General features: G+C 44.1%; 1 protein-coding gene across 1 annotated transcript; it reads left to right on the forward strand.

Annotated features, from left to right (window-relative positions):
* The first annotated feature begins 8,177 nt into the window (after window positions 1-8,177).
* STC1 (stanniocalcin 1) lies at window positions 8,178-26,104 on the forward strand. Its single transcript, XM_077868818.1, has 4 exons — window positions 8,178-8,533; window positions 10,515-10,657; window positions 11,380-11,591; window positions 17,642-26,104. The coding sequence occupies exons 1-4, from the start codon at window positions 8,416-8,418 to the stop codon at window positions 17,910-17,912; spliced, it is 744 nt and encodes a 247-aa protein (XP_077724944.1). The 5' UTR covers window positions 8,178-8,415; the 3' UTR covers window positions 17,913-26,104.
* The last annotated feature ends 1,843 nt before the right edge of the window (window positions 26,105-27,947 follow it).

A 27,947-nucleotide genomic window follows, 5' to 3' on the forward strand; every position in this document is an offset into this window, starting at 1 on the left:
TTATTATTGCAGGACTTCAACATGCTGATGCTCATGGCAAACCCCTGGTGCATTTCATAGGACCATTACCTCTTGGAACACACTGTAAGAAATGTTGATTTACACTAATGGGTGTGTGGGTCCTATCTGATAACTCCTTCTTAAACCAAAGGCTTAGATAGTACCCAGTGTCTATGAGCTCTTCAGGACTTAAAGATCACTAAAAACTAAGGAGAAAATCTGTTTTCTGTTTAACATATCATATAATATAAATATGCTTTTCTATTAAGATTGTATTTATTTATTTATGAGACACACACAGAGAGAGAGGCAGAGACACAGGCAGAAGGAGAAGCAAGCTCCCCTCAGGGAGCCTGATGTGGGACTCTATCCCAGGACTCCAGGATCATGACTTGAGCCAAAGGCAGACCCTCAACCACTGAGCCACCCAGGTGCCCCTATAAATATACTTTTAATGAAATACAGGTACATCATTATATGTGTGCCATATTGTGACTCACGGCTCCCTTAGAAGGAGAACCTAGAGTTTATAAGGCAATTAGTTACCTTAATAAGGGCCACACCTTTAAATCATGTATTACAGTGTGTGATGTGCACACACACACACACACATACACACACACACACTGAAGCTGGAGAAGTTCCAACCAATTAAGAATCAAAATTATAAACCAAAATTATAAACCATGTCCCCTGGCATGACAAGAGCGGTTGGATTCAATCACATAACACTGAGGTAGGTTGGAGATTCCCCTCCCCATCTTCCACAAGCCAGCAGAGCCCAAGCACTCAGTAGGGTCTGGATTCTTAACCGGATAGCAAATCCTTTTTGGCACCAGCCACGGAACCCTGCAGCAAAGCACAGCTTTTTCTCAGGAAGTCAACCCCTCCCCGTGAAAAGCCATTCAGGGGCACCTATTTTACAGCCAATGGCTTTGCATTCACCGCTTCTAAAGGAGCATGGTGCTTTCAGTGGCTCTTTCCAATTCATGGCAAAAGGCAACATTTTAAGGAGTGAGTGGGGGAAGGGGGTGGAGAGGGGCCGAAAGACAATCTTGGTTTCTAAAGATTTTCTAAAGAGATGGCATTTGTTGGAAAGAAGACACACAAGGAGAGGCACAAATTGTCAGAGTCTTGTTACTTGGAGGGAAGGCTTCTCCTTCACATCCTGCTCAGTCAGCCTGAGTTGAGAAGAGGAGCTCATGCATGAGGGCGACCACTGGGGCCCTAGGAGAAGTCACCCCGCATCCATGCACCTTTTTCTGAGATCCGGAAAGACATCTGGATTCAGGGGATGAAAAGTCTAAACTATCTGTCATTATGGAGGCCAAAAAATTAAAAAGTTAGGACTTCAAAACCCCCCAACATTGACTCTTCCATCAGATCAGTCTGTTTTTCAGGGTCTGTTTCATATCACGTTAGGATATTTTTCTCATTTCCAATGTTTGATTTTAAGTGTGCTCATTCTCGTTATTCTCTGTATTCTAAAAATCTGCTGTGAGTGACTTATACACCAAATGAAGGTTAAAGTCCCCCCCTCAGTACACACACACACACACACACACACACACACTCACAGAGGAAACTGCCCTTCCTTTGTTAATCTACAAGAGACCGGTAAAGACAATCAGTCACAACTGTGTGAAGAAATCATTATAAACACAAATATGAGAACATGCAATGAGAATATAATTAAAATTCGCTGTGTGAAAAGAATAATATTCTACTGCTCCACACTATTTTGAGCTAAATTTCCTTGCCTTAGCACAGCAACTCCCCTGATGACATTTTTGCCCTTAAGGATTTCACCACTTCCTCCAAAGCTCTTTTTCTCTCTCTCTCTCTCTTCCTCCCCCCTTCCTATTATTGTCACCAGAGAGTGGGGAATGACAAGTTCAAGGAAACGCTTGCCTTAAGGCCAGAGTGTGTTTCCTTTGCACTTGGATTTCCATTTATTCCACTAAATTTCCTTACAATTAATTTTTAAATGGGCTGAGAGAGTTCATTTCCCAAACAGCTGGCAAAAACCGTGTTCCATGAAAACAAACGAAATGGCACTTAGTGACCATTTTTGCTACCATTATAAAACCTTTACAGTATAAATTCTGACTCTGCATTCTGCACTTTATTACCCTGATATAGTAGTCAGAATCTGTTGATACTCCCATGATACCCACCCAGAGCCAGAAACTGGTTTATCTTAATTGCACTTTAGCCTAAAGCATATTAAATGCAACTTGATTATAAAATGCATTTGAATTGCCACAATAAATTTCTTGGCAAGATTTCCAAACATCAAGTAAAGAAATCTATAATCTCCTAGTCTGGCCCCTTTGCTGACTTGCCAGGTAACTTTGTATAAAGGCTGCTCCCTCTCCACATTCCCTTTTCTCAGCCAATAAACTAGTAATAATAGATTTGTCTAGCACTCAGGAATGGCTGCAAGACACTTCTTTATACTAAGATGGCATTTTGCGAACGGCAAGCTGGCTTTAGGCTAAATATGTCAGAATGATGCTTCAGCACAGGTTGTGGAAGCGGATTTTTTTAAATTTCTACTTCACAAACTCAATGGCATCTTCTATCAATCTCACTTTAGAGCTCACAGTTTAACACTGTGTATTTACTGCCTTGTGTCCAGGTCGGCGCCTCCATGCCTTGCCCCGCACCTCACTGTCTGTTCTTTCATAGGGCTAACACCATTCCCGGCATAGAGAGCTCAAAAAATATGCACTGATGGATGGATTGGTTGGCTGGAAGTGGTAAGCCCTGTTCTCCAACTGGAGGGGTCTGCATTAAGCACCAGGCGGAAGGCTTTCTCAGACATATGCAGTGTGACAGGTCTGCTCCAATCCCTGCATGTAACACAGTTCAAATATCTTCTTTACCAAGGTGTTTGGGGACAGGACCAAGAAGCCAGAGAGGACTCATGCCCCCACATCGACCTTGCACACTCCTCCCGGAAGATTTCCAATATAGGATAGGCACCAAAAAAGTGTCAGAAATAGAGTGAAAAGTTATTCAGCCTTGACCTTTGTCTAAGGACCACTGGAAGAAAGAATGCAAAGTAGAAAAATGGGTCAAAGAAGTTCCATTTTCTTGAGCAATGAGAAGCAATGCTCACTACCACCTGGAAATAGAATTTCTTTTTTAAAGCAAAGACCTCAAACAAATCCATGTGTGTTATCACCTGCCTGGAACAGTTAGGTACAGACGCTATCCTCCCATTAGCCCTGGGGCTGAACGGTTTTTAAAAACTTCCCTGCAACCTACTTCCCAACTAGCAATGAGAGGATGGTATATATTGCAAAACTTCCAAATATGTACCACCATGCTAGTCGGCAAGCTCACCAGCTAAATTACAGGAGTGCGCTTTTTTTTAATTAACCACAGAAATAAAGTTATCCCCCTTAAAAAGCATCCTGATGGCCTGAAACAATGGCCAATCTAACAAAACCGGGATTCACAACTTTTTTTTAATTTTAAGAGGCATCTCACTGTTGGTTCGAGCGCCCTCATGTGTCTCAACAGAGTAATGTCACTTTAGGCCTTCCAAAGGGCTGCAGGTAATGACAGATTCAATGACACACATACCCTCCTTCATCCTTGTTTCACTTTGCTTCAGGTGCCTCTTGTGAAACTGCAGACTATGAATTGGTCCTCTCTGATGTAAAGTGACTTCGTAACTTATACTGAAAGAATGGGAAGCCAATGTTCACAGAAGTGGGGGCTAATTTCAACTTGCCTGTTCTGGTTTAAACATGTTAGGTCATCCTGCCTATTTCTTTTTCCTCCCCCCACCCAGCCTGAGGGGTACTCTAAGCCTGCATGCCCCCTCCTCGAAGGTGGTGCTCACGCAACTGAAGAACAACCCAGAGCTACCTCTACAATAAGCAAATCTCAGGAGACCTAGCTCCATCGTCCTATGACCACAGGTAAGCCATTCTTCTCTCTGGGTCCTGAGTTCTTTCTCTGGGAAGAGAGAGGAGTGGTTCTTTTCTCATAGATAAGAAGCATCTGCAGAAATGCCTGGCAGAGAGCAGATAGGCACCCAGTAAATGTTAATTGAATGCAAACCTATAAACTCTATTCCAACCCACTTGACGTATTACATTTCCAGAAAACAGATATTCTTCCTCAAATACAACATTCATGCGTTAAGAACTAGCTTGGGAATTCACGAAGAACAGAAAAAGGTCAAACACTTCTCTGCATTTCCCACAACACCTGACCTCGTGCCAGGCACTCAGTAGCCCTCCATAAACCAGTGGGGGTGGAAGGAGTTTGACCCCTTCATGTATTCTTTCTTTCTTTTTTTCTTTCTGGAGTTTAAAAGCAATCAAAGACAAATAAAGAGGCAAAGCTTCACTCAAGAATTTGAGACTGTCCACACAGAGAACCTGGTATCCTTATATAGGATAAAAATAAACATGCCTCCCATCCCACTTGTTCCTCCTTTTCCTTCTCCTTCTTTTTCTTGAGGTTCAGAAGGCATGACTTAACAGTCCAACCATACAGTCAGGGCCAGAATTCCCAAAGAAGAATAACAATGACACTCCAACCTTGGTCACTATGGCAGACCAGCCTCGATGGGCCCTGTACTCTCTTAACAAAAGAAACATTTATCAAGAATTCATGCTCCTGGTCTCCTCTCACCAAAAAGGCAAGGAGCCATTCACCACTTAGCTTTAAGCTAGCCAAATCCAACAAAGCTCCAGAGATTTTTGGCTTAATCTTCTCACTGAACTCATGCCAGCCTTGCACGGGCACAGCCAGGGCATCATCACCCAGCCTCAGGTGTTGGCAGATTCTCCCACCCACTTCTTTGCACTTTCCCTGCTCAGGGACAGCGGTAAAGCCTCCCCTCCCCTTCCACCCACTGCACCTGAGGCACCTCCAACTCACAGGGTCAGGCTGGGGAAGGTTCCTCGTCCACCGGAAGTACAGTCAAGTTCCTTGGCTAGTTAAGTCTACTACTTTAATGAAGTCGGGAAGTGTCAGCCCAGCAGACATGTTAGATGATCTTGTCAACTATAAAGTCATAGGCAATAAATGAGGTGGGAAAAACTCTGATGTGTATGGTCTCCACTATCATTAAATTAGGAGAAAGGTTCCCCCCCCCACCAAGGGAGCTTCTTAGAATAATTGATATTTTCCATTTTCTTAAAAAAGGGCTCTCTTGTTTTTCTTCTCTTCCTCTCCTACTGCTACCATCATTGTCTAGGACATTGCTATCACCAGCTGATATTACTAACTAGTCTTATCACCTCCATTCTTTTCTTCTTCCAAACCATTATAAGGATGATCAAAAGATCTTCCCCAAACACTAACTTCAAAATATCCTTTAATAATTCCCATTCAAGAATGCTTAATGACTCCCTGATGCTTGCAGGATAAAATTCAAACTCAGAAATCTGCTCTTCAGACTCATCTACATTCTCTCATACCACCCAGAAGGTTTACAAAAGAACCAGTCATCACCACAGAGTTCCCAAGACTCTTCCATCATTGCTATATCAAAGGCTACGATAAGAGCACAATGATTGTGGACATTCAGATATCCTTGAGCTGAAGTCTAAGTACAAATGCCCAGCCTAAGTTTTACAACTTTTCTTCTTTGGGAAGAAACGTTATATCGGGCATTTCTACTTAGACTTCAGTTTCTTTCTTTGACATTCCCAAATGCACTGATGCTCATGCTAGTTACATTCACACCAACGTGGCTGCTATTGGATTTCTTCAGATGACAGCTTATCTGTCCTTGCGAAACACTGCGCACACCCGGCTGTGAACCTCCAGGCATGCGATAGTCAATGAGTGAAATAAGAGGGAACAATAAATCAACATCAGAGAAAACACAAAAGGCATCCTGACATTTGTAGGACACTGTGTTCTGGTGGGAGCACCAGATAATGGGGGAAAGAATGTGGACGGGAGAAATCATCACTCTACCCCTACAGAGCCAGTAGGCCAACATGGGGAAATTCCAGTCCAACAAGAGAAACAAACAGCATTGCCTCTAACAATGGGAAATGGTTAAAGAGGTAGAGAACTCTAAGGAACAGAAAGCAAGATCCTCAGGAAGAAAATGCATACATCTGTTCCCTTATTCTCCTTCTAGAAGGGAACATTGAACTATTACATGGCTTTGCCATACATCTACCACTCCTGCCTGAGGCAAAATAGACAATCTCTTTTTAAAAAATGAAATAATGATAGCTTTTTCCTAAATTCTTACAAAGCAATAATACCAGTTCACATCTTTTCCTTGAATACCCTTCTATGAAGGCTTCTCCACATCTCAACCCAATGTTGGCCAGGCCCTTCTCTTACGGAGCAAAGTCCTGACATCCTGACCTTTCAGGAAACACAACTGAGATTGACTACCTTTCCATCTTGACTGCAAGCTCAACAGCAGGAATCCTTACTTCTCCTTCTTCTGTATCTCTTCTCTGTTACCCTTCCATCCTCAACCCCCAGCATCCAGCTTAGAAGGTTTGAGAAATGCCAAGATTCAGTTAATCTAAACTAAAATGTATTTATCATTTAACGAATATGTGAACATTTCTTTTCTTGCCTTTAAATATTTCCTTTATCTCCTCCATCCTTTTTCCAGCAACCTTCATGCTTCCCAAATAACCTTTTCTTTTTTTTGGGGGGGGGTGTTATAATCACTCAGCACGCCCACTCCCCTCACACCTACAGAGCTGAATCTTGGTTTGTGGTTAGTAAAGTTGGCAATCTTTCTTCAACCTTTGAAGATTTTAGGATCTAAACTGAAACCACTGTGGCTTCGTTTTTTGCAAGATCACCTTGTTCCCAGCTCTGTGAATCTCCAATGGCCCTTTCTCATTTACATCCTAAAATTCTGTAAAGGTTTTCTTCCTTCATTCCTTCACTTCACCCCAGCCCTTGATGCAATGACCAATTTTCTTTCTTTTTTTTTTTTTTTAACTGTGGTAAATCCTTTCCTGGATTATCAGCCTTCTTCAAAAGTTGGGGACATGCTTCAGTGTTGCCTACTTATAAGAAAATATGAGCTTCTACACTAGGGATGATTTGTGATGCCACTGTAATTTCCCCATTAACTCTAGAGCTTATCAGTCTTCTTCTTACACATTCTGGTCTTTTCCTACACCTTCTTTCCAGTCCTGCCTGTCCCCAAACCCCTTCCCCACACTCAAGAAATAAATGGGTTTACCTAGCAGGTTTAGCCTTGCTTTGGCCAGCTTATTGTTTCAATGTGATTATGAAGTCCCTGAGCTTGAAAACACGGTGTGTTAATTTTCAAGCATTCACGATGTCTCCCTGTTGAGTGTAGAGTGTGGAGGTATGCATGTGTGTACCTATAGTAACTAATGCTCCTGGAGTTGGCAATCCTGCTGGTGACTAAAAAAGATGGACTCGAGGTTAATTTTTGTTACTGGAGAATCATAGTTTTAGAGATGAAAGTAATGCTAGACTCCAACGTGGACATTTCACAGATTTGAAAACAGAGGCAGAACAAGGTAAAAGGACTTGACCACAGTCATGTCAGTAGAGGATTTGGAGCCACAGCTCAGAGCTATCCTATCCCAGTCCATCAGGGCCCTTCCACTCATATATGTCCCTCCTCGGGGGCTCATATATGTGAATGAGAACTCCGGATGCCCAGAGTGCCGCAGACCTGTGGATATGTATGTGCAACGAGATGGGGAGACAGCCCGGTGTGTGTAGCTTACAACATAGACAGTGTGCTGGTAAAATCAGACCAAAATTGCTATAAAGAGGCTAAATTAGAATCCAAAGAGACCACACAGCCCCATCCTGCTGATGCTGCTCATCCCTCCCCCCACCAGCTCATTCTTTTTTTAAAAAAGGATGGATTTCCAAAAGCACCTTGTTGAGATTTTCATCTGATTTTCCCTTAGTTCAATCAATACACAGTCATCCTTAATTCCGTGAAAATAGCTTTTCACACATCCATGCACACACTGTCACACACACACATGTAAAACATTGGCAGCAGGTACTTTTAATTTGCTGGAAAATATTTCTAAGAAGTCAAACAGCTCCAGCCCAATGAGCGTGCCCTCCGATTGGCTAGCCAGACCAGTTGAGGGACCTGATTGGTCCCTGATCCTAAGGACCGATAAGAACGGCTATAAAATCCCTGGGTGCAGCTCTTGGGTCCCCAGTTTGTAAAAGCCAGAGGTGCAAGAAGCAGCCACTGCAGCAGCAGCAGCAGCAGCAGCAAGCAGCAGCAAGCAGAAGCAGCAGCAGCATCAGCAGCAACAAAAAAAAAAATCCTCATCAAATCCTCACCTAGGCTTTCAGTGTATCCAGATCCACATCTTCACTCAAGCCGGGAGAGGGAAAGAGGAAAGGGGGGGAGGAAAAAAAAAACCCAACAACTTAGCGGAAACTTCTCAGAGAATGCTCCAAAACTCAGCAGTGCTTCTGGTGCTGGTGATCAGTGCTTCTGCAACCCATGAGGCGGAGCAGAATGATTCTGTGAGCCCCAGGAAATCCCGGGTGGCAGCTCAGAACTCAGGTAAGCGGCAAACCCAGGACCGGTTTCTCCCCCAAAGAGCTGTCCTCATTTGCCTCTCGCTTTTGCAACTGTGTCTGTGACGGCTGATCTTGATAATAAATGTGCTTCATGCCTGATGGCAATAAACTGCCAGTGTAATCCAATAGCCTTAGGAAGTGGAGCTCCTTTGTTTAATAAATTGCATGCAACTAACGAAGAAGCTGGGCGCTCTGCTGAGGGTATTTCATTGCATAAGCCTAGCCTGATTGCCTGAAATCTGGCACGTACCCTCTTGGGGGAGGGGGGGAAAGGGGGCGGGGGAAAGGCTTGAATGTTGGCATGCTTCAAAGCGCTCTCTATACTTTCTAGAAGCTGAAGCTGGTCTTAAGGTGAGACATGATTTGTCTGATGCTGCCCCCTTCCTTCACCCTTAGGACCCCATAACTGGGCTTCCCTGCCCCTTCAGGCAACACACAGAAAGCTCCCTCTGCAGACAGATTTACAGAACCATAGCCCTCCAGTCTGACAAATCCTGGGCAGATGCAGAGAAAACCCTGCACATCCCACCCCTGACACTGCTCCTTCTCTTCCTCCCAGCTTTCTTGCGCTTCATTCAGCTGCCGGTGCTGCCTGGGGCCAGAGGGACCCTCAAAAAAAAAAAAAGAGTATTTGTGAAACGTAGCAGCAGTTCCTTCAAGAGGAAGGTCTCACTCTGGTTCTGACTCCCAGAGCAGTTAATTGTGTATTATCTTGGCCTCCAGAGGAAGGGAGTCCTTAGGAAGCCGGTACTAACACCTCTGCCTTCTGACTCCACTTGTCCGGCCTGCTGCTCTAGCATTACTGCCCCCACTCCCCCAACTGTCAGCAAAGATCGGATCGCAGGTGTCCAAATGCTGCAGACAACGCTCCCCTCCAAAGAGCACAGGTCCCTGCCCAGAGGAGGGCTTTGCTTCACTTCCTTTTGTACTTAGTTGCTATAGAAATGCAGTGATTCACAATTCGAGCTTGCCTAAAACAATAGCAACCCTAATGCATATTAAAACTGCTTAAAGCAAAGTTATAATTTGAACCCGTGGAAATATATAATTAGGGAAATGACTTGTAACATCCCAGAGGCTGCGGGTGGTGGGAGGGGGAGGGGAAGCCTAACCGAACCATGCTTTTGATCTCAGAGGAGAATCCTATGGTATGAAGGCTGCAGATCATTTCTTGCCGAGCTGCTTGCCAGAACACCCCCCTTCTGTAGGAGAGAAATTACTTTTATGGGAGATCTTATCCAGAATGTAGAAAGCCTCATGCAAGTTCTTTGCGGTTTTTCTTCCAGTCTTGCACAAGGGGTGCCTTGCCTTGTTATTCCACACCTGTGTTTCTCTTTTAAAAAAGCAATGGCTTTTAATATGAGAGAGATTATGCATCCTATGGTGGGGGTTGGGATGAAACAGGAATGGACCAGATCCCTTTCTGCCGGTCTGAAGGTAAGTTAAAAGCCCTAGATCGGAAGGGTCTCCAGATGAACTCCTGGCAAATTCTTTGCCACCTAGGCTAAAATTCCATTCTTATTACTCTGGAGTGCATTTTCAGGAAGCCAAATGGACTCCCTGGCCCTTCCACTTCCTAAACTTGACCACCAGCCCTTGCCTCCTGCCTTCCCATGCTTTTGGGGCTCTAGGTGATGCCCTTGGATCCTGCAGAGCTGCTTGGAGCGCTGTGCATTCCGCAGCCTCTGGTCTTAACTTCTCCAGCCACCAGAATTGTATGTAATGGGTGAGACCAAGAGGGAAAACTCACGCCCTCTCTCTCCTTTCATGGGCTCTCGCTCTCATAAGCAAAAAGATCTGCCTGCCCGAATCTTTCTGCTCCTACCCTCTCTGGATGGGGCTATCCACGGGCCCCCTGGCGGATGTCTAAGTTCTTCCGACCCCATGTCCTTGAATTTGCCACCTTGACCCCTCTGAATCACCCTCATCATCTGACCCAGATTGGGTGGATTTGTCTCTTTTAGCTGAAGTGGTTCGCTGCCTCAACAGTGCTCTGCAGGTTGGCTGCGGGGCTTTTGCATGCCTGGAGAACTCCACCTGTGACACAGATGGGATGTACGACATCTGTAAATCCTTCTTGTACAGCGCTGCTAAATTTGACACTCAGGTAATCAGACCTTGACCCATGCCTCCCATTGGATGCCTGTCTTTAACAGTGTGTTAGACTATTGTTCTTGGGAGCCAGGCTTGTGAGGAAGCTGCGCTGCTTCGCAGCCTCCTCAGTCTACACGCTCAGCTCCAGCGTGTGCATGCGCACACATGCACACACACACACACACACACACACACACACGGGTGCGATTTTGGCCAGAAAGCCGGTTCTATACAAGACACTTCCCACCCACTCTAATGCACGACTGTACCACGCTGACAGAGGCTGTCTTAAGGGAGGGGTGATGAGCAAAAAAATCTTTGCCTCTTCAAGAGGAAAGAGAAACGTTCTTCTAACAAAGAAGTTCTCCTCACTGTATGACCTAGCACACTGGCTTGTGAGTTATCAAAGTCTCAATCCTAAGAAGACAAAGCCATATTTTGGCTATTTTTAAGCTGCAGGGTGGTGGATTATGGTTCATCTCTCCCCGCCCCCCACCAACCCCCCCACCCCGGCCAGTCTCACTATGTCTATGGAGCTGAATTTTGAAGGTAGTCAAAGAGAGTGGGGACATTTTTTTTTATCCTGGTCACGGTGTACAATTTTCTCATTGTGAGGACCTGCAGATGGCCATGAGACAGTGCCAAGGCAAGCCCCCTTAAGTTCCACATATTGTATGCCCTGTCCTCTCTGGTCAGCTCGAGCTAAAGCTTCTCCTCCTACCCCTTGCCTGGCAGGGAAAAGCATTTGTCAAAGAGAGCTTAAAGTGCATCGCCAATGGGGTCACCTCCAAGGTCTTCCTTGCCATTCGGAGGTGCTCCACTTTCCAGAGGATGATTGCTGAGGTGCAAGAGGAGTGCTACAGCAAGCTGAATGTGTGCAGTGTCGCCAAGCGGAACCCCGAAGCCATCACCGAGGTCGTCCAGCTCCCCAATCACTTCTCCAACAGGTACAGAATGAGTCCGCTTTTTTGCAATGGGGCAGGGGGAGGGGGAGAGGCGGGGCGTTGGCAGAGCCAGACACAGAAGGGGGTTAATTGCCACAGTCATGATCTTATTTTAGCTTGCAGCCTTCCCAGCTTTTGCAGGAAAAATATGTTTGTGATTGGTTGTGACAGTTTAAGCAGCCTGGATTTTTTTTTTCTCACTGTTATAGGAAAAGTCTTTCCATGCAGCTAATAGAAAGCTTCATCTGCAGCATCCCTGGGTGCATTTTCATTGTCAGTTTCTCACCATAAGCATGAAGGGAATTGGAAGTTTATGGAAACAAGCATTTGAGACATCAAATTTGGCTGAAATTATGGCTATGCACTGTAAAATTGGCCATTATTAAAACGCTGGTCAAATGTCATAATGCAGAATTTTAAATCTGCATGTGTTCTGAGCCGGTCCCATGCTCACACAGGTATTTCAGTAGGTAGCCCAGAGTAAGCCATGTCACTCCACTGGAACTGGGATTTCCTTTGTGAAAAGTGAAATGGCTGGACTAGATGATTCCCATGTTCCCTCCCAGGCTTATATTATTCCTTTCTCTAGTTCAAGATTTCCTGGAATGGTGTTCTGGTGACCGCTCAGTCACATTTTCATCTCAGTATTCTCACATGACCCAAAGCCGCTGAATTAGTCATATCTGAGCCCTGGCCTTCCTGTGCCACTGGCTCACTGTCTTTACCAGCCAGGAGTTAACACCCAGGCTGACATGAAGAGGGCTGACACCCTCATTCTAAGGCCTATAGGGTTTCTCAGCAAGACCTGGGCTTCCCCATCTGTGATCAAGTTAAGAGAGGTGTCCATGGGGCTGGCGTGGAGGTATGGCAGGGGCAGGGAGGGCAGAATGAGTTCAGCCTGCTGTGATGCTCCACAGCCCAAAACTTGACTCCCAGGCCTGAAGCACTAGGATGCTTTGACTCTGCAGCCAAATCCGCAAATACTGACAAAGATCAGTTCTATTGCATGTTACCCAGACCATCTGAGAGCTAACACAGACTTCCCTGATTAATTTTCAAGCCAGGTGCTGCCACCCTTCTTCCAACAGTGGCAACAGCCTGCTCCTCCTGGGGCTGACCAGCAGTTTAGTCATGCACATATATGCAACTTATCAAAAGACAGGAAAAGTAGTTCTTCCTTAGGGAAATGCTAAGACCCCTGACATTAAAACTTTGTAAAATTTCTGATTCACACCTAACTACACATTAAGGCTCTTCAGAACCTCAGGTCAATTTATAAAAATCGGTTGTTCAGTACTCATTGGGTCCTAACTGATTTTCTCAGAACGAGAAAGTCAAATCCACCATTTATCTTAAATGGCCTATCTCTTTAGATTGGCCTCAGTCTTAATATTCTCCTAAGAAGATTCTGGTTACATCTGAAGAGAAAAAAAAAAAAAAACCAACCTGGCTAATTGTTGGAGACTCCCTTCACCATAAGGAAAAAAAAAAAAAAAAAACACAGAATTCTTAGTAGACAGGGGCTAGGGACAAAGTATGCATTTGTGTGTCAGCTGGGGCAGGGGGGAAGGGGTACGTTAGCAATGCCATTATTATAAGTCTAGATCTTTAAGGATCCTATGGCAATTTGTGACTTACAGTATGGCATGTAACTAATTTTAAGTCAATATGAACCTCTCTATTTCAACTGAGATCATATCTTCCATTATGAAGGGAGAGGTCTTATAGAGAGGATGATCTAGAATCTGGAGTGGTGATCCTAAGTATGTAAGAAGAGACTAATAATAAGAGTTTTTAATGCAGGCCACTGTTCCTTTCAGCTGGGGTCTCCTTTTGTACCACCTTTAGCAAATGGTCACAAGGAGTCTTGTTTTCTCCCTTCTCCACCATAGAGAAATCACACTTATTAGGAAAGTAGGGAAAAGTGGCCATCCCTTGAAGACCAGAATCTTCCATGCAGCTCTTTCTTCAATTATTTCACTTCAACTGGCTAATATTATTCCTGCTCAGAACTGTAGAGATTTCCGGTTCCCTGCTGGGCCTGACTTGCTCTATTTAAGCTCCTCACTCTCCTGAAACATCCTGCTTTCCCAGCCTCTGCCCCACCACAGATACACACTAAGTTGTGCCAGTTGGCACAGAATTGTGAAGGGAAGTAGTTACAGGTTCATTCCACCTTCCTGTGACTTATCTAGCATGAGATTTGGGCCTGAGAGAATCCAAAAGCCTGTGAGTGGACCAAGAGCCAGAACAGGGATGTTTTCCATGACAGAAATCCACTCCGAAGAGAAAGGATAGCTGGATGTCCCCCTGGCTGAATTTGCAAACTGCTCTCTCAACCATGAGGGAAAGCAGGCAAAATTGATCAGACAAGCTGAGCAATGTGAGGCTTGGGAAGAAATCAGACCAATCCAGATCCAGAGTGGGAAAACTGACGAAGCTTCCAGCTCTCTAGGGCATGGATAGGGAACAGGAAACAGAAGAATAATATTGATCAAGGGAAACAAAGGACTATTTATAAACCCTCACACAGAACGTTCCTAGGCAGTATGTGTGTATTTGGGTAAGCATGGCTGAAACAGTAGCTATGGAGAATATCTGATCTTATTCTTTACCAAGAAAAAAAAAAATCAGTGATGGAATTTTCAAAGTGGGAAAAAGAAACATGCTTTTAAAGGTCCTTCCAGGCTGGGTGATCAGAACACTTAGCCCATCAAGTCCCTTCACCCTATAAAGGTGAAGAAAGGAATCTTCCTAAATAGTTCTAAGTCATCCTGCAGAGGATGGTCCTGAAGCAGACCTGCACCATCTTTGTTAAATTAAGAAGGAATATAGATATAGATATAGAATAGATATAGATGATATAGATATATCAAATCCCAGAAACATAGAATGTCATAGCTGGAGATGGTCACAGAGGTTATCTAGACTAAACGCCTCGTCTTACTGATTTAAAGAACAGAGGCCTGGAGAGGGACATGACCCACTGAAGGTCACCCAGTGAGTGAATGACAGGGTTGAGTCTAGAATGCATGTGGCCTTGAGCCAAACCATCTGATTCCTACTTCAAAAATGGCAGTCGGTAAAACCTATAGGAAATATCCACAATCCAAACAGAATAAAAATAGAAAAAAAATAGAATACCAAGGAGAATTGAATAAATGGGCCCGAGGGCAACCAACAATTACATTTGTGTACATTCTCTTCTCAAAGAGAAGGCACATCTTACCAACAGCTATAGTAACATGAACAGTTGGTACAAGATGGTGCTTGGTAAATATGTGACAATTGCCAAGTCAACTTTCGCTCAAGACACAATCTTTTAAATAATCTCACTTGGTGACTTCTAGATAAGAAATGTCTGTCTCATTAATCCACACAATCCCAGAGGTCAGCACCCTTACTGTGTATTACAGCCCTTAATGGAGAGGCACAGGATTAAACTCTCACTCACTCTGGCAAATGATGCTGCCATCATGGCAGTCAGACAGGTTGACAGGTTTCCCAGACTTGGAGGAGCTGCTAAATGGAGTCGTGGACATCTTTTATTCCAACAAGCCCTCTTAGCCTACCATTGTTGGGTTTGCAAAGCTCCATGAGAGAAGCTAAGGGTAGATCTGGGGAGAGTCACTAAGGGTAGTCAAGCTGGCAAGGCGATCATTGAGAAACTCCAACAACAGGTGTCATACCCGGGCAAGCAGAGAAAGCAAGAGGAAAGGCAGAAACCCTCACAGAGGGAAAGTAAGTGCTTTGACAAAGTGGGGCCCACGGGACACATGTGGCCTTGAAGAGGCAAGGCTAATGACAGGAGCTTAGTTTCCTTACTGGTGTTCACCTTCATCATCCAGGCAAGAGCTTCCAATGTTGAGCTAAGGAAAGACCGTCTTCCACAGTTCATCTGGTGGGGGGTGGAGGGATGGCAATCTCTCATGGACAGTTCTTTCTAGAAGTGGAAGGGTTAACTTCTAAGTTATAAAGTCCTGGTTGGGGGTCAGGAGGGTGAGAGATCAGAAACCTTATTCTCTAAGATCTAATCACCCTGTGAAGTAGACACAGAGATCAAGGGGACCCATGTTCTCACAGAGCCCAAGAGTAAAGAGGTGCCTGGGGATCTATGTGGGTGGGTAGATATCTGAAGCTGTTGGTACAAAGTCGTTTATTCTCAGTTTTTCCAAAACCCTCTTTCTCCCCATTTCCCCATCCAAGTGAGATCTGCTTTGACTCATGTGCTTTATAATTCCAAAGGGTTGGAAAATGTGTTTCTGTGCCAGAGAATCCCAATTTTAACAACAGCTGGATATAATCCTCCCTCGTGGGAGGGGTAGAGCCAGGACTATGTCCGAGACCCAGACAACAGCACTTCTCTTTCGGCCCCCAGCTTCATTCTGCTCACTCACAGAAGGGTGACCGCTCTGCTTCATTACCCGTGTTCCACTCTGTTTACCGTACATCCTTGAAAGGACCTCTCTGGGGGGTTAAGTTATTCTGGAAGGATGTTTGATCCTGTGCTCTGTGAGGTGAGTTAAAAATAAACAGGTTTCTTTTCATGGAAGATCTTGTGGCCCCAGTGACCCGCAGGCTCCTCTGGGGAAAGAGTCTCTCCACATAAATACTGTAGGTCACTGTCATCGGGAGAGTCTCTTATTAGTGAACACAGAGCTAATGGGTTTTGACAAGTGCCACCTCAAAACGGAAGAAACACATCCCAACTCAAATTGGAAAATGCCCTGAACTGTCTCCCCAGTGAATAGGACAAGTAATTCATATGCTGTCCATATCAGACAGTCTGTTTCTGAGCCATAACACTTAGCTGCAGTGTTTGGTTCCCCCCGAAGAACTTACACCTAAGATGAAGGTGATTTATACCAAACACCAGGTTCTTTGGTAAAACTAACCACACCTTCTTCTAATTTCTCTTCCTGGAATCATGACTTATTAGAGAGAATTGTTATTTCTACAACTCCCCATTTAGCCTGTGGCCATAGAATAAATCGACGGATGGACCATGAGCAGGGAGCAGAGCCCTAGGACAGTGGCACATGAGGGTTCCAAAGAATAAGGACGCAAATCCTGCCTTTAGTAAGTTAGCAGTCGAGCAGGGAAAACCAAACCGTCGCCAGCCCATGGAATGCTGACCTGTGTGATGCTAACCTAGAATCCTTAAAATGCTCAAAAAAAGGAAGAGGCCAGCAAAAGCTAGAGCAGTGGGAGAAGGCTTTGGAATTGTTGGAACAGAAACCATCAAGGACCACCAGTCCTTCCATTTCAGGATCCCCATTGCCCGGCATCTGGCCTTCTGACTACAGTGTACCTTTGATGGAACACTGAGAAAGAGATCAGTCAATGGCCATTAGCAAGGCTAGCTGAGTGATTTGAGTAGAAAACCTGCACAATCCACTGGAGGAGGCAACGGCCTCCTTTAAAAATAGAAATTGAGTCCGAATACATGCTCATGTGCCCATCCACCTGCACACACACCACCCAGCAAAGGGCAGATTGCAAAGATGTATCAAAATACCCGCAAATTCACATGAGTGACTGTTCATGAAACAGTCTCAGCAGGCCTGGGCTCACCTCATTACATTTGACTAAGTCCTGTTTCTACCACTAACCCGTCATATGACCTTAGACAAGTCGCTTCTGCTCTCCCGCCTTTGTTTCTTCTCTGTAAAATGAGACGAGGGGAAAGAACCAAAGGATGATCTCTGTGATCCCGTCCAGCTAGATGATGGGGTGTTTCTAAAACGGTGAGACATCGTGGGCAGCTTGATTGTTCACAAAGTGTGACCTAAGTCTGCCAAGCATTAAACACAAAGACGGGAGCTGTTTCACGTCATGTGGCAACTCCAGGAAGCACATGCACTAAACTAAGAAGACAGCGCATGAAAGTTCGAGGCGAAAGCCATCTTCAGCTGATGAACTATCTGGATTTGCATGGTCTGGCCATCTGGATGGGGGGTTGGGCTGTTGGCCTCACCTGGGCTGAAAGGCCAGGCCTCGCCTTGCCCTCTCTGATTGACTATTTGTCCCCTGTGCTCTCTTTCCCAACACAGATACTATAACAGGCTCGTTCGAAGCCTCCTGGAATGTGACGAAGACACAGTCAGCACCATCAGAGACAGCCTGATGGAGAAAATTGGGCCCAACATGGCCAGCCTCTTTCACATCCTGCAGACGGATCACTGTGCCCAAACGCACCCGCGAGCTGACTTCAACAGGAGGCGCACCAGCGAGCCACAGAAGCTGAAAGTCCTCCTCAGGAACCTCCGAGGTGAGGCGGCCTCTCCCTCCCACATCAAACGCACCTCCCACGAGAGTGCATAAGCAGGGAGAGGTATCCACAGCCTCGCCAGATTAGCATCATTTTAAAGGTGTTCGCACACCGACTTTGAGTGTACTGTGCCTGGTTGGATTTTTTTTTTTTTAAGTAGTTCCTATTTTCTATTCCCCTCCCAGAAAATTGCATGAAACGAGGCTTCTGTAATCAATATCCCAACATTCTGCGATGGCAGCGTTCCCCCCAGACAGATTATGTGTGATCCTCCTGCCTCTAGGCGGGAGAAAGTACCCTCTTCTCTCATATTCCTCCACCATGTCTTTCCCCGGGTCCCCTCAAACTCCTCTCAAACACAAAGCATTCGCATAAGGCCCAGTCATTGTCATTGGAAGCTGTGGAACCCTTTTAGGATGGTTGCCCCAGTAGAGTTAGCTGACGAGAAGCATCTTAATTTAAATGCATGTCTTCAATGCTCATAAAAGTGTTAAATGGAATTCGTGTGATGAATCTGTGCTGGCCATGGACGAATATGAATGTCGTGTTTGAATTCTTGATCTCTCACGAGCTAGTGTCTTACGGTCTTGATCCCTCCGGTGTGTAATTCCCTTTCCAACACATTTACCAAATTGCTCAAGCCTGGCTCTTCCACCGGGCTTTGGGCCTGCATCTTCTTGCATCTAATGAAAAACAAAAAGCTAACATCTTTATGTACTGTAACTGCTCAGAGCTTTAAAAGTATCTTTAACAATTGTCTTAAAACCAGAGAATCTTAAGGTCTAACTGTGGAATATAAATAGCTGAAAACTAATGTACTGTACATAAATTCCAGAGGACTCTGCTTAAACAAAGCAGTATATAATAACTTTATTGCATATAGATTTAGTTTTGTAACTTAGCTTTATTTTTCTTTTCCTGGGAATGGAATAACTATGTCACTTCCAGATATCCACATAAATGCTCCTTGTGGCCTTTTTTATAACTAAGGGGGTAGAAGTAGTTTTATTCAACATCAAAACTTAAGATGGGCCTGTATGAGATAGGAAAAACCAACAGGTTTGTCTGAAGGACCCCAGGTAAAATGTTAATCTCCCAGCCCACCTCAACCCAGAGGCTACTCTTGACTTAGCTCTATCCTGAAACGGCTCTGTCACGTCCAACTGGGAATTACAGAAACCAAAAAGAGCATCCCTTTGGGCTTGGACCACTTACAGTGTGCTAAGGCCTACTCTGTCTTAGGAAGTGGCAGTTCTTGACTCGCCACCTTTCATCGGTGCCCGATTGATCCTCTGGCAAACCGATGATGGTGCGGGAGACTTTCCATGAAATCAGTCAGGAACGAGTCAATCAGCCTTTGGGTCTTCAGTTACGGGGACTTGGGGCTGAGGGGATATAAAGAACCCTGGGCTGTCCAGCCTTAATAGACTCCTCTTACATTTTTGTCCTGTAGCACGCTGCCTGCCAAAGTAGTCCTGGCAGCTGGGCCATCTCTGTAGGATCGCAAAAAAAAAAAAAAAAAACCAAAAAAAAACAAAAAAAAAAAAACAAAAAAAAGGAAAAAAATGGAAAAAAAAATAGAAAAAAAAATAAAAAAAAAAAAAGAAGGAAAGAGGAAAAACAGAGCTGGTGGTTTGATTATTTCTGCCGTGATGTTTACAAGATGGCAACCACCAAAGCCAAATGAGTAACCTATCTATGAACAACAGTAGTTTCTCAGGGTCACTGTCCTTGAACCCAACAGTCCCTTAAGAGCGTCACTGCCCACCAAAGGTCAATGTCAAGGGAGGAAGAGGGAGGAGGGGTAGAACTGTAGGGGCCGCTCCAAACTCACTTCAGTAGAAACTATTGGTGCTTGCCTCTCACTAGGTTAAACTCAAGATCTGACCAAACCGAGTGATAGGGATCCTGGTGGGAGGAGGGAGGGCACATCTCCAGGAAAAAAAAAAAAAAAAAAAAAAAATGAAAAGCAATACAACTTTACCATAAAGCCTTTAAAAGCAGTAACGTGCTGCTCAAGGACCAAGAGCAATCACAGCAGACCCAGCAGCAGCAGCAGCAAGCACAGGAGCTGCTGCCTGTCTCCACACAGCCTCTAAGCGTGCTGACATCAGATTGTTAAGAGCATTTTTATACTCAGAACTGTCCCATCCCCAGGTCCCCAAACATATGGACACTGCCTTAGCCTCTTGGAAATCAGGTAGACCATACGCTAAGTTGACTCTCCACACCCCCCCACCCTTCCCTTCCTGGTACCCCACTCCCACCCCAGGCAAGGCTGACTTCTCCGAACCAGAAAAGCTACTCAAGTTTGTGTGTCGTGTCCATTTCGCAAACCCACGAAGCCAGGACCCCAATGCGACAAGTAGTTCACGAGTATTCCTAGCAAAATTCTCTCTTACTTCAGTCCAGTAGATTCTCTCTCTCTTTCTCTTTTTTTTTTTTTTTTTTTGCTGTGATCTCTTCAAACCGTGGTTTGCTCCCTTTGCTCCCCACAGTAATTCTTCTATATGTATCTGTAATACATATATCTACACATATGGAAAGAAGCAGTTCTCACGATGTTGCTAGTTTTTTGCTTCTCTTTTCCCCATCCCATCCCACTCCCTCCAACTCCCTTTTAAACTTCCAAAGCTTCGTCTTGTGTTTGCTGCACAGAGTGATTCGGGGGCTGACCTAGACCAGTTTGCATGATTCTCCTATTGTGATTTGGTTGCACTTTAGACATTTTTGTGCCATTATATTTGCATTATGTATTTATAATTTAAATGATATTTAGGTTTTTGGCTGAGTACTGGAATAAACAGTGAGCATATCTGGTATATGTCATTATTTATTGTTAAATTACATTTTTAAGCTCCATGTGCATATAAAGGTTATGAAACATATCATGGTAATGACAGATGCAAGTTATTTTATTTGCTTATTTTTATAATTAAAGATGCCATAGCATAATATGAAGCCTTTGGTGAATTCCTTCTAAGATAAAAAATAATAATAATAAAAATAAAGTGTTACATTTTATTGGTTATTTTTCTCCCCAATGTCTTTCATTGTTATTCTTTGAAAACTTCTTGAATGAGACTTTCGGAACATGAAGTTAACGGCTGATTAATTTCTTTAAAGTTAGATTAAGTGCCAATATATGAATGAATGTAGTTTAAATCAACACTTTTCAAATTTCCTTTTAAGACCATTTGGTGGCTCCCGTGACCCTCACAATAAAATCATATTCCAAACTCCTTGACAAACTTCAAGGAAGCTGTGTGATCCAGACATCACTAAGCTCTCCGGCCTCAAGACTCATCTTTCCCTCCAAGCAATGAGCTCCACACTTAAGAAGTGTGGGAGTCCTGTGGAGGCCTATGCTCTCTCTCCCTTCCAGGCCTTGATTTATTCTATTCTCACTTTCTAGAAGACCTTGTCCTTTACCCTGTGCTCAGACTGGAAGCACCTTTGTTTAACCACCAGTGTGGTCCTGGCACTGCAAAAGCACCCAGAGGCAGGATATCCCCAATACTTGAAACGAATGATTTAGAAGGAGGTCGGGGGGTGGGGTGAGAGGGGGGAACAGAGACAATTAAATCAATGTGACAAGGGAGGCAGATGGCTCTGTGGTGATGAGGATCTTACGCTGGGGTCGGACTTCTGGGATTTGAATTTTGGCTCTGCCACTTATTAACTGCATGATGTCAGATGACTTAATATTGCTATACAGTGGTTTCTTCCTCTGTAAAATGAGGGTAGTGATAACTATCCATAGGGCTGTTAAAAGAAGATAAAATAAGTGAAGTGCTTACATGTCTAATACACTGTTTCGCACTAAGTGGCAGCTATTATCCAGGAGAGGGGTGAGAGCAAAAGGAGGAAACTTCCCATCTTGAAAAAATGGGGAGAGGAGTCACCGCAGAATGACACTTACTGTGTCTTTTTTTTTTTTTTAAGATTTTCTTTATTTACTCATGAGAGACAGGCAGAGACATAGGCAGAGGGAGAGGCAGGCTCCCTGCGGGGAGCCTGGTGCAGAACTCGATCCCAGGACCCCAGCATGACCTGAGCCAAAGGCAGATGCTCAACTACTGAGCCATCCAGGTACCCCCGTTTATCTGAGTCTTGAGGGATGGTTATAAATTCAGTCACAGAAAAGCGAGGGGTGGGCTTCTATGGCGTCATTTTTTTCAAGGAGACTTCTTACATGTTTTGTTTTTTTTTTTTAATTAATGTAGATTTTCTCTACATTATAAATTCAAATGGGGACATTTTTCTCAGTATCATCCATTTCTGCCTCCAAACTGCATTTTCCCAAGTTCAGAGGGGCCCAGGACAGCTAACAAATACTTCAAGACTTGTGACTCTAAGGCCAAAAATGTATTGCATTTGCCTTTCTCTGACCAGGCCCAACATAAAGAATACATTGATCTCATTCTGATACTTCATCCTCAGTCTTCTTCTGTCAACATTTATTTGTGCAGAGAGGCTGCTTACTTCACTAATGTGTTTAAGAACTAAGACCTGAGATTTCCTTAAACTGAATGCAAATTCCAGTCCCCGACTCTCTGTGCTCTTGCCCCAAGTGTCTGACACCTTCACACCTGGGTGTTTTCAGCTATGAAAGTACCCCTATGAAACAGGGAAAAGCAATAGGTCCTACCTCTTAGAGGCATGAGCATTATATGACATATATAAAGTACTTAAGGTGTCTAGCACATAGCAAACTCCCCCACAAACAGTATTTGTTGCACACTCAACAAATGGAACTGTCACTATTTACATGCACACTGTCACCATCATTTAGATTCTACTCCTGCCCCTGACCTGAGTTGTGAGGTCCCACTTGGGTTTCTTATTCTTTTTCTTTGTTGATCTCTATACATTACTATTTAATCAAGATTTTATGAATTTGGATGATAAACTATTACAACTTACCCCAAATGGCAGATTACAATATATGAACATCTGCATCCCATCACCAAGCTTAAGGAATAAAATAGCATAGATAAGATACTCTCTTGTGTGTGCCCCCCTGCACCAACACAGTCACATGTTAAGAGCCCCTGCAGTGCCTGGCTGACTCAGTCAGCAGAGCATATGACTCTTGTTCTCAGGGTTGTGAGTTCAAGGCCCATGTTGGGTATAGAGATTACTTTAAAAAATAAAATTTTTAGGGACGCCTGGGTGGCTCAGTGGTTGAGCATCTGCCTTCAGCTCAGAGCATGATCCCAAGGTCCCAGGATTGAGTCCCGTATCTGGCTCCCTGCGAGGAGCCTGCTTCTCCCTCTGTCTATGTCTCTGTGTTTCTCATAAATAAATAAATAAAATCTTTGAAAAAAATAAAGAGTCCATGATTAAAGGGATAGAATTTCTCAAATCATTAAAATATACTTAAAATTTTCTTAAGTTCTATCAGCCTTTCAAAAATGGAGTTTAAAAGGTCATGGGACTGTCTGCGAATCTGTCGAATAAGAGAAAGAACAAATCAGATTGTCCCTCCCAGGGGACCTACATGGACGCAATAAGAGCTATCAGCATAGCTCCAGAATCAGTGTTCTCAGACTTACTGCACATACAAGTCACCTGGGAACCTTATTAAAATGACTCTGTCCTTCTAAGTGATGCCCAAGAGTCTGCACTTCTAACATGCTCCCAGGTGATGTTGATGCTCCACCAAGGATGCTTTGAGTGGCAAGTCCCCAACTGTTTCAATAAAACAGGGTCAGTTCCTCAATTTGAGGAACCACAGAGCCATCACAAGGATGTTGCTGAAGTGCAAGCATGATCATTCCACGTCCCTGCTTTGGTAGCTCCCCATTGCCTAGAGGACAACAAATGAGCATTTTGACTCCAAATTGAAGCCTTTCAAAATCTGGGCCCTTTTTTTCAACATGCGCCCTAGATTCTCCTGGTGCTAACTTCTGAATATTTCCCAAGACACCATTACTTTTTCTCCTAATTATCTTCACATATTACTTCACACATATCATTCCTTCTCATGAATATTCTTCTCCCCAAACTCCTTTTCATTGGCCCAAAGCCCATGTCACCTGGGAAGCCTTCCCCAGCATAGCCACGCTATGTAACAGAATGCTTACAAAGAGAGAAGACTTAGTCATCCTTGGTTCCGGTACTTAACACAAAGAGGGCACGCACTAAGCATTTGTGAGTCAAGGAAGGAAGGAAGGAAGGAAGGAAGGAAGGAAGGAAGGAAGGAAGGAAGGAAGGAAGGAAGGAAGGAAATCTTTCTATTACCCACCAACTAATCTATGACTTACCCTCGGTAGAATTCTGAGCCTTAGCAGCAATAGCTGGGTATGCTGGGACATGCAGGGTGTGTTGCCACAGTGAGTAGACAAATTAATTCCAGGTGCCATTTGGGTATCTTTAGTCTGCCAGCTTATAACAACACCACATACCTCTATTTCTTTCCAGCACTAGCCCTGATAAAAGTTTACACTTGCTGTTACTTTATCCTGGTAACCTGAGCAACAAAAGACTCATCCACAAACATGTTTAAAGATTTGCTAACTTTGTGCAAGGCATCAAACTAAAGAGCTAGAATACAGAAGGAATATGACCATCTGCAAGACCAACCACAACATGTTTTCTTATATCTTTATTTTGTCATATAGTTATTCCTACAATACCCCTCAGTTCACTAATTCTTCTTCCCTACACTCAAGCTCTGCCCTGAACTGAATTTCCCATGGCCCTTTGATATCTTGAGTGCCAGAGTGAGACATTGGCTTAGCCCACCCCACCACTCTATTGTAAAGTCTGAAAAGCAATACACATTATTCCACTTTTCAAATAACTAACCAAAGCCTAATTATTGAATAACTAATCAGATGAGTACCTTTGTGCTACCTGACATGGTACCTGGAGGCAGCACACAGCAGGCTAGGCGGAGAACTCACTAATTCAGACCTCTGCTTGCCAATGAAATTCATCCCTGCTCCCCACTCTATAATAAGGGATTTGTGGCTTCCAGTTGAGGACAGAATGCTATTTTCAACTCCAGCACAATTAAATCACATTGCAAGTATACTCTGCTTTAGTAAAACCAGATACAGTATATGTCCCAGAGAGACTGTCAGTGTTTCCAACATTTGGTCAAAAATCTTGGAACCAATTCCAATGACAGCCTTCTCATCTGCCTTGGGATTTCCTAGAAACACAATCAGTCCAGGCCATGGCTCACTCCCTCCACACTGGCCTGAGCTCCTCTCCTCCACATCCCTATCCATCAGGAACTTCTAGGACTATTTGGAAAGCCTGCACCTTGCTAATCCCTTCATGCCTCTTACCTACCTGGTCATCCAAAGTCACCACTCAAGATCTAAGTGCCCCCCTCCACCAAATCTAGCCTCTCTCATCCACATTTTCTTTTTTTTTTTCCAAAATGTTTAATAGTATATAATACAGATGAATTTCACGTTTAAAAGATAATCAAGTCAACTTTTAAAAATACATATAACTCTCTCATTGAATGGCTGCACATTTTTTAATGCTTCATGCCCCTCCTCCCAGAATCAACTTCTGACTACTATCCTCCTTCCAAAATTTGCCCTTACCCTCCAGGGTAAATATCTTCACCTTCTCTTTTAATTTCAGTTTTTAACTGAAACTCTTTCAGTTTCTCATCAGAGACCCAGTTCCTCAAAAAACATTGTCCCCTGCCATCTTCCCAAATAGTTACTCTTCCAAATCTCAAGACTGATGAGTAGGCCCCAATGGCTACTTTCTCTCAGTGCTGTTCCAGACTGACTCTGCCACTGTTCTATAAAACTTCTGACCAACTGAGGCTTAAGCTGCTATGTTCTGAATGTTTGTGTCTCCCTCAAAATTCGTATGCTGAAATCTTAACTCCTAATGTGGTAGTATTAGGAGGTGGAGCCTTTGGAAGAGAACTAGGGTAGAGACCTTGCCAATGGGATTAGCGTCCATACAGAAGAGACCTGAAAGAGTCTGCTCACCCCTTCTACCATGTGAGTATATAGTGAGAAGACAGTCATCCACGCACAGAAGTAGACCCCTCACCAGACATCAAATCTGCCATCATCGTGATCTTGAACTTTCAGCCCCCAGAACTATGAGAAATAAATTTCTGACACCCTGTCTCTGGTACTCTGTTACAGCAGTCCCGAAGAGCTGAGATAGGCTATCTGGCTTCCCTACATGCCTCTTCTCTTTGTCACTGTTACCCAGGTCAAGTATACTTTGAAATGATATTAAAAGGAACTGCCTCTAACTATGGATGATATTGGTGACACATCACCAGTCTGGATAAATTCAATATTCATGAGAATGCTTCATCCAGTGCTCAAACTCTGAGTCCTTTCTCAGCTCCACCTCATATCCAAACTCTGAAATCAGGAGGTACACACCAGTATGACTGTGGTTCACTCTGATCGGTCATTGTCATACCAAAATAGATTGAATGTCACCCTTTTCTGACACTAATATAGTTCCGAAACCTTAAGTCAAAAACCTCCCCTTCTGACTGCAGCATCCTTCCCTTATGGCTCTCCTATTCATTTATTTGCACTACATCAGTTCTTTAGCCTTCCTCTGACCTCAGGCCCTTGACCTTTCTACATTCTCCTGATCTTTCAACTCCTATTCTATCCTCACCCTCTCCCCACTCAGCCTTCTGCACATGGTGAGTCACTTCAACCATGCAATTGCTTTGCCCTCAAATAGCTTGTCCCATCAATTTCTGTCACGCTCAACTGGAAAAATCCCAACCCTCGCTAGAGAAGAAAATCATAAAGCCATGCACAAGCTCGATGTCACTTAAAATTGATCAGCTTCCAGCTTGACAAGACCGTCAATGCTACCTGTGAATCTTCTTATCCATCCCTGCTCAGCTCTGTAACAGTGATGAACACATTCTCCAGTCCCACCCAACCACCTCTCTACTAATGCCCAGCAGCAAATCTTGCCTCCCACTGCACAGACAAAATAGAAACCACCACGTGAGAAGTCCTTCAATTCTCCACCAGAGTCATCCACACCTATCCTTTTATATATTTCCTGCCACAAAAAGTCCAGAATCTCTCTTCCTGTCTCAGAATCATGAATCCACCTGAGGTCTCAATCCCAACCATCCCCCCCCGCCCCCCATGCAAGATCCCTGGCCTTCAGGTCCTCCTCTCCCTCCTCCATCAGCAGCCTCTCCCTTTATGCCTCCCTCCTCTCAGCACTGTCTCTTCTTTCAGCTCTCTCTCTCTCTCTTTCTCTCTCTCTCTCTCTCTCTCTCTCTCTCTCTCTCTCTCTCTCGTAACCACACCATCTTCTTTAAAGAGATGTCTGCATTCATTTCCATTTCCTCACCTCCTATTCACTTTTTAATTCTTTAGAATCTGGCATCCACCTCCACTGAAAGGACTCTAAACTAGGTCAAAATATCTCTCGTTGCTAAATCCAAAAATCCTTATCTTATGTGATTCATCTGCTCCATTTGGCACTGATAAACATTCTGTCCTCCGTTAAAAGGCCCTCCATGACAATGCTTCTCAGTCTCCACTTCCTCTTCCCACCCCTGAGATGATGGAATTGTGCAGCGTTCTATGCTGGCCCTTCTTTTCTTTTCGGTCTACATACTCTCCTTTGGTACTATATCTACTCACATACCTCAGTTCCATTTCTATGTTAATAACCCCAAAGCAGCATTTCTCTTGAAAATGATCCACATCTCCAATACATATCCAACTGGATATTTCCTCTCTGATATAAAATAGCCACTCAAAACACATCAAAACTGAATTCTCCAAACTTCTTTCATTATGAAAGACTTGCTCCTTATCCATCTTCCATCTCTATCCAACTGAACACTGTCTTCTACTCATGCTCCCTTGTCTTCTTAGCAAATAGATTTCCTCCTAATTGTCCTTCTAATCTCCCTACTTATCCACATGTACATTACTACTATCTTGACTTAGGTCTCATTCTCAAAAGCCTCCTAAATTCTCTCTCTGCTTTCAGGAATGCCCTGCCTTTGCCCCCAGATACATTCCTCCTTTGGGGACAGTAGACTCTTTGCAGAGAGTAAATCTGATTCTGTCACTCAACTGCTTAGAAACCAGCAATGG

The sequence above is a fragment of the Canis aureus genome, chromosome 24, assembly GCF_053574225.1.
Source record: "Canis aureus isolate CA01 chromosome 24, VMU_Caureus_v.1.0, whole genome shotgun sequence".
Taxonomy (NCBI): domain Eukaryota; kingdom Metazoa; phylum Chordata; class Mammalia; order Carnivora; family Canidae; genus Canis; species Canis aureus.

What these genes read in the sequence shown, in the direction of transcription:
- STC1 (XM_077868818.1), top strand. Translation starts at nt 8,416, where the DNA reads ATGCTCCAAAACTCAGCAGTGCTTCTGGTGCTGGTGATCAGTGCTTCT. An exon ending in GGTGGCAGCTCAGAACTCAG is followed by an intron (nt 8,534 to 10,514) that starts GTAAGCGGCAAA and finishes TGTCTCTTTTAG; the next exon opens with CTGAAGTGGTTCGCTGCCTC. An exon ending in CTGCTAAATTTGACACTCAG is followed by an intron (nt 10,658 to 11,379) that starts GTAATCAGACCT and finishes CTTGCCTGGCAG; the next exon opens with GGAAAAGCATTTGTCAAAGA.